The 11,295-nt window shown below is 40.4% G+C and overlaps 1 protein-coding gene across 2 annotated transcripts in view; it reads right to left on the reverse strand.

Moving 5' to 3' along the window:
* The window catches only part of LOC306650725 (uncharacterized protein), a 32,994-nt gene extending 21,904 nt beyond the window's left edge, over positions 1-11,090 (reverse strand). The window contains exons 1-4 of one of the 2 annotated variants that reach the window (XR_013760992.1): positions 11,017-11,090; positions 6,776-6,855; positions 6,486-6,648; positions 2,747-4,494 (exon numbers count right to left, since the gene is read on the reverse strand). Coding sequence is in view for 1 of the 2 variants with exons in the window: in XM_079122981.1 (XP_078979107.1) it covers positions 6,776-6,855; positions 7,100-7,208 (189 nt within the window). In the remaining variant the exon portion in view is untranslated. Of the gene's footprint in view, positions 1-2,746; positions 4,495-6,485; positions 6,649-6,775; positions 6,856-7,099; positions 8,585-11,016 lie in introns of those variants that run through there. The other variant, XM_079122981.1, reaches the window with a different exon arrangement.
* Between the last annotated feature and the right edge of the window lie 205 nt (positions 11,091-11,295).

Consider the following 11,295-nt stretch of genomic DNA (forward strand, 5'->3'; position numbering starts at 1 on the left):
GGTCCCTAGGTTCAATCCCTGGTACAAAAAAAAAAAAAAAAAAAAAAGAATCCTTTGTGATTTTTAGTGTCCCAATCTGAAAATTCCTGCTTGTCTTGGAGGGAATCAAAACTCACAACACTCCCCTTGACCTTGGAAGATACTACAATTGCCATCAGTAGTCTGCCAGATCACTAGGCCAAGGGAACAATGCAGGTGATGTGACCATTTATCCCTACTATAGATACCAAGGAAGAGATGGAGAATAAGAGGGTATACAATGTGAGAAAGAGTAAATCCAGTGACCAGGTCACTTTATATTCATCCACACATCCACTTTACCAGACTAAGTCTGTCCCCAGGTGGAATGCCTTAGAACAAATAATTGGTGCTCCACGTTACAGACATAGGAATACCACTTCTAATCCAAACCTGCACCCAGCCCAACTGCTTCAATCTCCTTACCCACATGGGAACTGGAGTACAGGAATCTTTGAGCCATTCTCTATCCTTGGTGTTTGCTCTCTGCCACCCAGGACCACCTCAACAGATTTCATCTCTGAATCTCAAGGAGAGGGCTTGGCATTTACAGTGCCTTTCCTTCCAGAAGGCTTTTGGCCTCATTATGCAAAATTTCCATCCCCCTGACAGCAACATTCAAATTATGCATATTATGAATTTGCTAAAGGAGGAATGAGTAGGAAAATTTACTAAGCAACTAAGCACCCAATTACACTCTCTCTCTCTCTCTCTCTCTCTCTCTCTCTCTCTCTCTCTCTCTCTCTCTCTCTCTCCCTCCCTCCCTCTCTCTCTCTCTCAGTGGATGAGTGGGATGGAGGTAGAGAGTCAGGTCAAATATCAAGATGAGAAATCACAAAATAGTCTATACCAGTCTTTTACCCCCTAACCAGTGGGTTTAGCATCTCCAAAAACCCAAAGACCCTTGTTCAGTTTTTCAATCTTTCTCTTCTCACCCCTGTGATTCTCTTTGGATCTCCAATTCTGTCTATGAAGATTTGCTGTAAGTGTGCACTGACTACAATTGTAGGTAAGATAGAGAGACAAGGGTTATTTCAAATGAGCACACTCCCTTGGCTTCAGATCAACTGTCAATGTATTTTAATAAGACACAATTACCCCTAAAGGCAGTGGAAGGTGGGGTCAATCCAGGTTTGGCAGTGAGGATTTACTCAAAGCCATAAAAGCTAATTCATTTTCTTATAAAACTACAACTACTTACATAAAAAGGGAAAAAAGACATGAAGTAAAGAATATAATAGAAATTATGTTCTTCAATTTTATTCCACTCAATTTTGTGGCATTCTCACAATATAAATTTATTTTTAATTATTTTGTTAAAACTTATAATTCCTAAGATGTTGTTCTTTCTTCTATTTTTCTGGAATATAGTATATAAAGCAGAGGTTATATTTTTTTCTTAAATATTTGGTAGGAATCTTGTATCCCACTATCAAGTCTCTATATTTGTGTGTATGGGTGTGTGTTTGTGTGTGCTTGTGTGTGTATTATGTTTGAAATACTAATTAAAATTTTTAAGTTGGTGAAAAAGCTAATTCATTTTTTTCTCTCTCTCTCTCTCCCTCTCACTCTCTCTCAACTCATTGTCTGGCCTTGGGAGAGAATGCACTTAATTTTGGAGAAGATGTAGTCACCAGAGGGTGTGTGTGTGTGTGTGTGTGTGTGTGTGTGTGTGTGTGTGTTTCATGGGTAGAGTCACATAACCTAGCTATGGACAGGAAGAAAGATGCTGTGACTGAAAACCAGGTCAGGGATGGAACAGCCCTTTGGGTGGCCTCTGGGTATAGAGGAGTCAGTTCTAAGTTTCCCACAGGAAGTTCCAAGGTCATCTTGACACTGACTGATATCTTATACCTTCTTCCTGAAAAACAATGGGCATTTTCCCAGAAGCTAGCTTACAGTGCAACACATCTCTACAAGTTTTAAAGTTACAATCTGGCTCCTAAAATCCATCCAAGACAGGATTATATTTGGTAATATTGTGTCCCAACCAAAAACATTTTTCAAATATCTTCTATGTGTTAGGCATTGTGTTAGGTATTAACAATCTTGATTATTTAAACCATACAATACACTGAGATAAATAGAATGATCTCCACCTTGTGAATGTCCTCCTGGATATTTACGTATAACTGGAAGCCTCAATGATATAGAGACAAATGTGATGGGCATAGAAAAAATTGGATATGGGATCAGACCAGTGGCGTGTTGTAGCAGGCTTGCACCAGCTTGCAAGAGCTGACAAATTGTCAGGAATTTTGCAAGCCAGTTAAACATAGTTATTATTAAAAATTAAATTACATAAACATATGCTAGACCTCACCCTGTAGCTCAACTCTGCCCTCAATTCTCAGGGTCCATCCTGTGAGGTGGCTAGTGTAGCCACACAAAAGAGTTGGAGGTTGACTAGCTCCCCTGACCCTACCACTCATCATAACTTCTAACACTAATCCCTAACCTCTAACCCTAAATTGAACTTTAAATCTTAACTGTTAATCATAATCCAAACCTCTAACACTAACCCTAAGTCCTAACTCTAATGGTTACCCAAACTCTTAATCCTAATCCAAACACCAAGTGCTATCTCCAACCCTCTAATTTCCAAAACTATCATATATGATTAATCCCTACCCCCTAACTGTACCCTCAAGCCCAACCCTAACATGTAACTCTAACCCTTAATCTCAACTCCCAGACCTAAAATGACCCCTAGTCCTCAATTCCCTTCTCCAGTACACTTTGCCTACTGCCTCCTGCAACTCCTTCCCCAAACTCCCTCCCAGGATTAGCTGCTTTTCTAGACAAAGACTTCTCTATTTCCCTGAGCCCTTTGGACCAGGCCAGGTCAATCAGGGGGGAAACTCATTGGTTTACAAATGAAGGTTCCTCAGAAAGACTGAATCAAATGAAGACCTGATTCTCAAATCCAGCATCTCCCTGCCTGGCCCCACCCTGATCTCCAGAATGGCCTATTCATTAACCTGATCATCAGACATAATGACAGTTATCTGGAAAATTAACTGAAAAAAAATTCTTTCATCATATTCACTAAATTAAGCAACTTAAACTCTGGAGCCAACCTGCCACTTAAATCCTGTGTATCCTTGGGCACACTGCTTTACTTCTCTGTGCCTTGATTTTTTTCTTCTATAAAATGGATTTAATAATAATGTCTGTCTCACACAATGCTTATGAGAATTAAATGAGTTAATATATAAAAGCACTTAGAATAGTACCTGGCACCATAGTAACCACTAAGGAAGTGTTTGCTTTTGTTGACATTATTATGACTATTGCCAAAAAAGTATATATTTTCCTCTTCAGACTCCCACTTGCTTCTACAATGAGGGCAAAAAACTAAACATGCTTATTTTAGAAATTTTACAAAGAACAGAAAAGTATGAAAAAGAGGAAAAAATAGCCCACATCCAGTCAGTTACTTACATTTTGAGGACAAAAGATAATTTGACACTACTAACAGTCTGCATTTTAGTAGAATTTGAATTGCTACAGCCAGGCACAGCCAGGCAGAGCTGTGCTTTGATTTTATTTTGCTCTTGGCACTCAACTGTAATTCCAGGCATAACATGGGGTCTCTGTATGTTTGTCTTTCCCACTACATTGGAAGCTCCAAGAGGAGGGGAACAGTGTTGCTTTAATTTCTGCATTGCCAGTAACACCCAGCACAGAGCCAGGCCAGGAAAGATGCTCCCTGAATGACTATGTGCCTTGTTTGCTGCAGTCATAGCTACTGTGGAATTCTGTAGCTACTGTGGAATTCTTTGCTTGGAAATGCAGGTTTCTAGCAGAACTATCCTTGAAATAAATATAAGGAGAAAAGAATTCCCCCATGGTATTTGGTGGGGTTCTGTATTACCTCTTCTCATAGATCTTTTAAAAGACTGCTTTCCTCTATTGAGTAATTTCAAACATTTTTACCCCAGGGTATATGGCTCATTAAAGTGGTGATTTTCCACTTGCAGGTACAAAAATGAAAAGATGGCTGGCAGAGCCGTGCCCCACAGAAACATGGCATCTGTTCAGAGCTTATTATTTTCACTAACTGCCTGCCAAAGACCACAAACCAATGGAGGGTTCTTTCTCAACAAAGATAACAGTACTCTAATTGACATTGTTCCCTCTCTTAAGGAAGCTTACCAAGTGATGGCAAGTGCCACCCAAGCAAACAAACAAGAGGGAAGCATGAGACATTAGGCAACATAAATATGGGTTTTTTCACATTGTTTTAAAGAAAAATTTGGAAGGAGAAAGAGAGAAGATTGAAGAGACATGTCAATTTCAGTGGTTAATCCTGCTTTCCAGCCTGGCCCACTTCTGCCCTCCCTTCTCCCTTTGATCTTCTTTCCAGTTGGCCTGAGGTTTGCAGCAGAGAGTGCTGATCCACCCGAGCTTCTCCCTTTCCAGGGGGGCTTTTTGCAATGTCTCTGATGTCTCCGCGCAAACCCAATATTCTTACTGGAAATGAAGTAGGGGACAGAAGTGATACAGGAATGAATATGCAAGCTCACAATCCAAAATAACAGGCTCCTCCCCCAAATTATGAGCAGATTCTAAATCACACAGCATCAGCAAACGCAGAAAATATATGTATGTGTATGAAAGATATGCTGACACTATTATATAAATCTATGTGTCTGCCTCCAAAAGCTGATGATTAAGTAGAAGAAAGTAATCAAGGCTTGACTCTGTCTACCACAGCACAGGAAAGTGCCAGGGCTGTTTTGTCATTGGTGTTTTTCCTCCCCCATAATAGATTCTCTTCCCTCTTCCACACGAAGTTTACAAGGCTATGTTTAGAATAGACGTCAGAGCTGGGAAGCCAACTCCCAAAAGCAAGACTTTCCCAAGGGTGTCATCTTGTGGTACTGTTGTGTATTACAACATTTCTTCGAGCTGATGCAGACAGCTGGAAACCAGAGACAAACAACTTGGAACAAGTCCTTTTGTGATATACAAAGTCGAACCTCTGGGACTTGGCCTTGAATAGTGTGTGGCAAGTGCCAAACACAGGTGTTGAGATGGTTAAAAATGTTTAAGTGCCTCCACAAGGCGTAAATCATAAATTGGGAAACAGAAGGTCTTTGGTCAGCCTGAACAGTCAACCATGAAATTATTTAGAAAGCCCACTGAGGAGAGAATCATAATGCAATATCTAGGAAAAGGATTTAGAATCCCTGCATTTCAGAGACAGAAGAGTCTCTCTAGAGGTGGGCTTACCCTGGTGGTACTGCTTTAGGTAAAATGAACATAGAACTACTTTTTATTAGATTCTGAAAGGAGTTCATGGCTTGACAAAAACTAAGAAATAGTGCTTGAGATCCTAGCCTGAACTCAAGCCCTAGAAGAAAATTCTACCTACAACAGTCTTGACAGATTCAGGAACCCTCAGTTTGGACTTTATTGTGGTAAAGATGCCATTACCTTGAGGCAGTTGTTCAAGGCTACTCATTTCTAAGCATTCAGAAGTTTAATATTGAATTCGATATGAATATTGAACAGTGCTTCCCTAAAATGTCAACCTACTGGGCTTAGTCTTCCCTACCACAACATAATCTAGACCTTTTCCAAATGGCATCTCCTAAGGGAGTAAGGCTGTAGCTCAGTGGTAATGCTTTCCTAGCATGTGCAAGGCCCTGGGGTTCAATCCCCATTGCTGGAAAATAAAAAGATACCAAATGGCATCTCCTCACATCATCCATGCCAGTTTGATTCCCTTCTTTCATGTCTCACCTTTATCAGGCTAAATCTACTGGCCCCTACAGCTTTCATTTGCTGTGGTTTTCAGAGCCTTCATTTCAAGGAACCCTCTCCTTTTTTTTTTTTTTTTTTTTTTTTTGAGAGAAAGCTCCTTTGAAAACCTGACATACAAAACTGAACATACTACCCTCTGTGACATCCCCTTCCACCTACTGTTTTCCTGACTTGAACTCATTCAAAACACCCAGACACTCTTTTATATTTCTGCCACTCTCCAGTCTAACTCAGAGTCTTTCATCCTTTCCAGTTAAGAAAAGCACACCCCTTAATCAAAGATAAGAAAATGGAGGAAGTAAACTAGGAGCAGTGTGGTTCTTTCTCCCTGTCCTTTGTATCACTTCATTCACCCTAAGCAGATCTATCCTTTATTTCATTTCTGGTTCAAATATAGCATAAAAGCCTTTTTATTGCTAACATTGGATTTGCCTCAAATCTGAGCTTTTTCTAGTCTTTTCATTTTCATTCTGATAAATTTATGACATGCTTTGTGTTTATCCTTCAGTGATGTCAGGTTTCTGTTTTTGCACAAATTGCTTTAAAATCAAAACTATTGAGCTGCAGCCTTAATGGTTTCTTTAGATCTGCACCCTTTCTCTCTTTATCAGCTTTCTTTAGAAGCAACCATTTTCTCTTAGCTCTCCTTTGGACTCTATGAAAACACACACACACTCATGGCACGTTATATGTACTTGAAATTTTCTTCCTTAAACTCTGGAAACATGCCTGGGGATCCTTTTTTAGGCTATGTCAAACTATTCTTGTCATTTTCTCCTGTTTCCTATCACTCCCACTGCCTCCTCATTGATGATAATTAGGATTGGTAAATCAGCTCTACTCACGGCTTTATCAGCACTGTAAGGTAATGAGAGGCAAACAAACGAGACAGTGACAAATGATTAAGGCCAGAGATGAAATTAGGAAGAAACAGACCAAAAGAACAGTACTAAAAAGAACTCTATGAGCGCTAACTGTGTCTCACAGTTTTTCTCGTGTACTCAGCCTGGTGAAATGGTGGCTGGAGTGGATTTTCTGAGACGAAGGTGTGGCTACAATAACCAGCTGTGGAGTGAACAGAAAATGTATAAGATCAGAGTAGGTGGAAGTACTTGCCTTGTTCTTACCTTGAGTACACCAATTCCTGAGCCACCAGCAGCACAAGTCTTTAGGTACCTCATGAACTAGAGGACCTTACAATCCCTTAGCCAAGATTGTTCCAGAAATCTGGCCAGGCTGAGCACAATGACTGAAAGCATCAGAGCCTGCAGCTGAGGGATTGAGGATAGCTGCAGCCAAGCAGACCCACCTAATATAAACTCTGCAGTCAGAAGGCAATTTAGCAGCAGACACTGTCCTTGTTGGCAAAATGTATAATTCCTTCTCACCCTGGCAGGCACTATAGGTGTCCTGCCCATATCCGCTCAGCACTTACCAGCCCTGTTAGTGCTGACAGCTTTTGATTGCAAACATCTGCAACTCTCCCTAGGTCTTGCCACATACCCAACATAGTTCCAAAATTTCAGGAAAACAGCCCTCAGTCATTGATGAAAGGGATTTGATGGCAAAATGCCCTAGCTTTTCACCTCCAAGTGGGACAACTTGGAGTTATGTGCTAAGTAATTTCCCAAAAATGTCCAGCAGGACTGAGCTCCTGCTTCCACAGTGGTTCACAGATACCAACAGTAGTCTATATTGATGGACTGCCTTCTCTTTCCTTCCCCACTTCCATGCTGGTAGATTCACACCTCCTAGTATAGTGTACTCAGATCAGGGTGGGGTGGGATGGTGGGGGATATGCTCATCTTAAGCTACTTCCTGATTGTAGTTCTTTAAATCCCATCCCTTTCTCCCCCTTCCCTCAGGGCCTGCATAATGACTACTCCAGGAAAAGTATCTTTCTAGACTACCCCTGACTAACTTTCTCACCTTGTGCCTCCCCAGGAAGGCAGTCATGAAACAGTTTCCATGATTTTCCACATCTGCTCATGAATGGCTTCCCTATTACACTAAGCACCGTGGGAACCCTGCCTATAAGCCAGTCTGACAATTCACCTTCCTGCCAATCTCTACCAGTCCGCTAAGGCAGTGAGTCTAAGGACATGATCCAAGCAAGGTTCTCCACATTCAAATTGCCTGGGGCACATGTTGAAAATGAAGTTTCTCTGGTCCTACCAACCGATTCAGAATATCTATAGATGAAGTTCAGGAATCTAGAGTTCAGACAGTTCCAAAGGTGATCTTATACAGTGTGACATTTGTGATCTATTGTTCAGAAGTCTGTGCACTCAGCAATCAGCAGTACCAATTTACTCCACTCAGTTATCTGTCCAAACTTGTTCAGCAAAACCCACGGTACTCAGAGGACAAAGTCAGATGTCTCTAAATGGCCCTCCCTCAGTTTGGTAATACTTTTCCTGCCCTCTCTGGCTGTCAACCCTGCTTTGCTCAATTGTGTAGAGAGCAGGCATGCCTGCTGGTTTAGGCACCCTAGGGAGGAATTTAGCCAATGTGGATAGGTGTAGGCATCTGAAAACCCAGCTGCCTTGTTTGGATTTGGGATACACTCTTAGGGTGTAACTTACCTGCAAGAGCTCCCTTGTGGGATCGGGCTGAGGTGGGGACTTTAAGATCATCCCTTTGCTTGGCTTCCTCCCATTCTCTGTCCTGCCCTTCCATTCCCTTCCCTGTCTCCCCTGGGAGCATGTCCTTAATACACCACTTGCACATTGATCCTCATCTCAAGGTCTACTTCTGGAGACATTTACCTAAAAACTTATTTTACTCCTTTTTGTTTTTCCTGACTTTTGCTACATGAGTGAACTTCCAAGTAGCTAATTTTACCATAAATAATCATTCTATTCAGTAAAATTCTTCACAAGGAGTTTAAGTTATATTTAAAGAAGGTGCCTGGGTGGGTATAGGTCATGAAAGCTCATGCTCTTTTTTGTACTCTACCATTTCCCCCTTCCCTTTAATAATAGCTGATATTTAATTAGCATATACTGTATTCCAAGCAACGTTTTGGGCACTTTCGTGTATTTTATTTAATGTTCATAACAACCCTATGGTATTGGCACTTTTATCATTTCATGATGAAAAAACTGATTACATAGATAGTAAGTGACTTGCCTGAGGTCATGAAACCAGTAAGTAGAAGAACCAGCAATCAATCCAGGCATTCTGGTTCTGATATCTGTGACTGACACAGATCTTTCACTTCTCAGGGTTATTTGGCATAACTCTGACATTATGTCCTGTCTTGCATTTTATGTGAACATATCTTGTTTTACCCCTTTGAGTATGGATCCAACTCTTCATATCATTTGTAACTTCTCCCTAGGACAAGACATGCCATATATGTACTTGTATATTGATTGGTCATATTCTTCACCAAGTTCCTCCTGCCTGGTCCTTGGTCCTCTTCTTCAGGCATGAACCTCCTCTGGTTACATGCCCCAAATTTCTCCTCCTCATCATCTGTCATCATCATGTGCCATGCCCAGTAGGTTGTTTAAATTTTAGATACTATATAACCAAACTGTATGTGTTGGCTTAACTTCATGAATAATGGTAAAATTCAAACCTATCTAAATCCCCTAGTCCTCTGCCCCAAATCAAGATATATTTTGCATACTTTGTTGTCCAATTTGTTATCTAGTCCCACTGACCACATTCCAAGTGCTTATTAAGTACACATGGCTAATGGTTATCATAGAAAACAGCATAGATAACAGAACATTTCCATCATCACAGAAAGATCTCTTAGCACTACTTTAGAGATCAACACAGTTGATTTTTCTCTGAAAAATAAATACAATTATTTCTTGCCAGTGTCCATAGACTCTTGAACACTATGAGTAAAATCATATTTATAACCTCCCTAATATACAAGGATGCTAATATGTAACCTGTGAAAGGGCTGAAAGATGTGGATGAAGGTAATCTCTTCCCTCACCTTACCAAGTCCTAGGGAATCTTGGAGGCACCTGGAATTCGGGTAGCTATGGCTCTGTTTCTTTATTTGATGAACTTTGTGTAGCATCAAACACATTCCCTCTTGTTTGCCAGCACCCATTTTCCCAGAGTCCCTGGTCCTCAAAGGACATGGGAATGTGAGGGTTTTAAAACAAAACTAGATGACATATCTTTTTCCTCTTAACACTGAGATCTCTGTTTAAAAGCAAAATGAGACAACTCAACAACAAAAAAATCAAATAACTTGATCAAAAAATGGACAAAGAACTTCAACATTTCTCTGAGGATGACATATGAATGGCCAAAAAGCATATGAAAAGATGCTGAACATCATGAATCATCAAAGAAATGCAAATCAAAATACTACCTTACCTTCATGAGGATGGCCACTATCAAAAATAAAATAAAACAGAAAATAACAAGTGTTGGCAGGATGTGAAGAAATTGGAGCCCTTATGCTGAAATGCCAAATGAGACAACCAGTATGGAAAACAGTATGGTGGTTTCTTAGAAAACTAAAAACAGAACATGATATTCAGCAACCCCACTTCTGGGTATATATATCCAATAGAGTTGAAAGCAGGGTCTCCAATAGATATTTGCACACACATTTTCAGAAAAGTACTATTCATAATAGCCAAGAAGTGAAAGCAACCCAAATGCCCATCAGTAGATGAATGAATAAATAACATTTGGTTTAATCATATAACGGAATATTATTTAATCTTAAAAAGGAAGAAAATCCTGTCACATGCACAATGTAGATGAACTTTGAAGACAAGTAAAGTAAGCAAGTCACAAAAAGATAACTACATATGATTCCACTTACATGGGATATCTAAATAGTCAAATTCATAGAGACAAAAAGTAGTATGGTGGTTGCCAGAGGTTGGGAAAAGGGAGAAATGGGGCATTGTTGTTTAATGGGTATAGAGTTTTAGTTTTACAAGATGAAAAAGTTCTGAAGATATTTCACAACAACATACTATAATTAACACTACTGAACTATACACTTAAAATGGTTAGGATTGTAGAAATATATAGAAGGGGGAATCTAGGAGGACCAGAATTGCCATGGTGAGGAGGATGGGGCAGTGCATCTGGCTTGTTCCTGCAGGAAAGAGATGGCACACTCCAAAGTAGAATTGGGGAAGTTTAATAAAGAAAGTATGTAGAAAATGCAGGCAGGATTGAAGGAAATCAACAAGGGATGGTGAAACACCCGAGTAAGTAACAGGAGAAACTTACCCTCATACCTAGACTTGAAGTTATTCCACTTCTCCACCAATTTCTCTGAAACTGGAGGGTACGATAGCTCTGGGAGAGGGCTGTCTGATGGGAGCTGTGGCCTTCACTAGAGGAAAATGGCTGCTGTCCATCAAAGCCTGGCATGAAGCAAGCTGGAAAAACAAATACACTGACCTCCTCACTCTGTTCCTGTCTCTAATTTCCTGCTGGTCTCCCTCATTGGCTAGAATCAACAGGAAGCAACCACTTTCCAGACTGGATCTGGAGGGACAAATGGGA

Source organism: Sciurus vulgaris (genome assembly GCF_902686455.1).
Source record: "Sciurus vulgaris genome assembly, chromosome: X".
Classification (NCBI taxonomy): domain Eukaryota; kingdom Metazoa; phylum Chordata; class Mammalia; order Rodentia; family Sciuridae; genus Sciurus; species Sciurus vulgaris.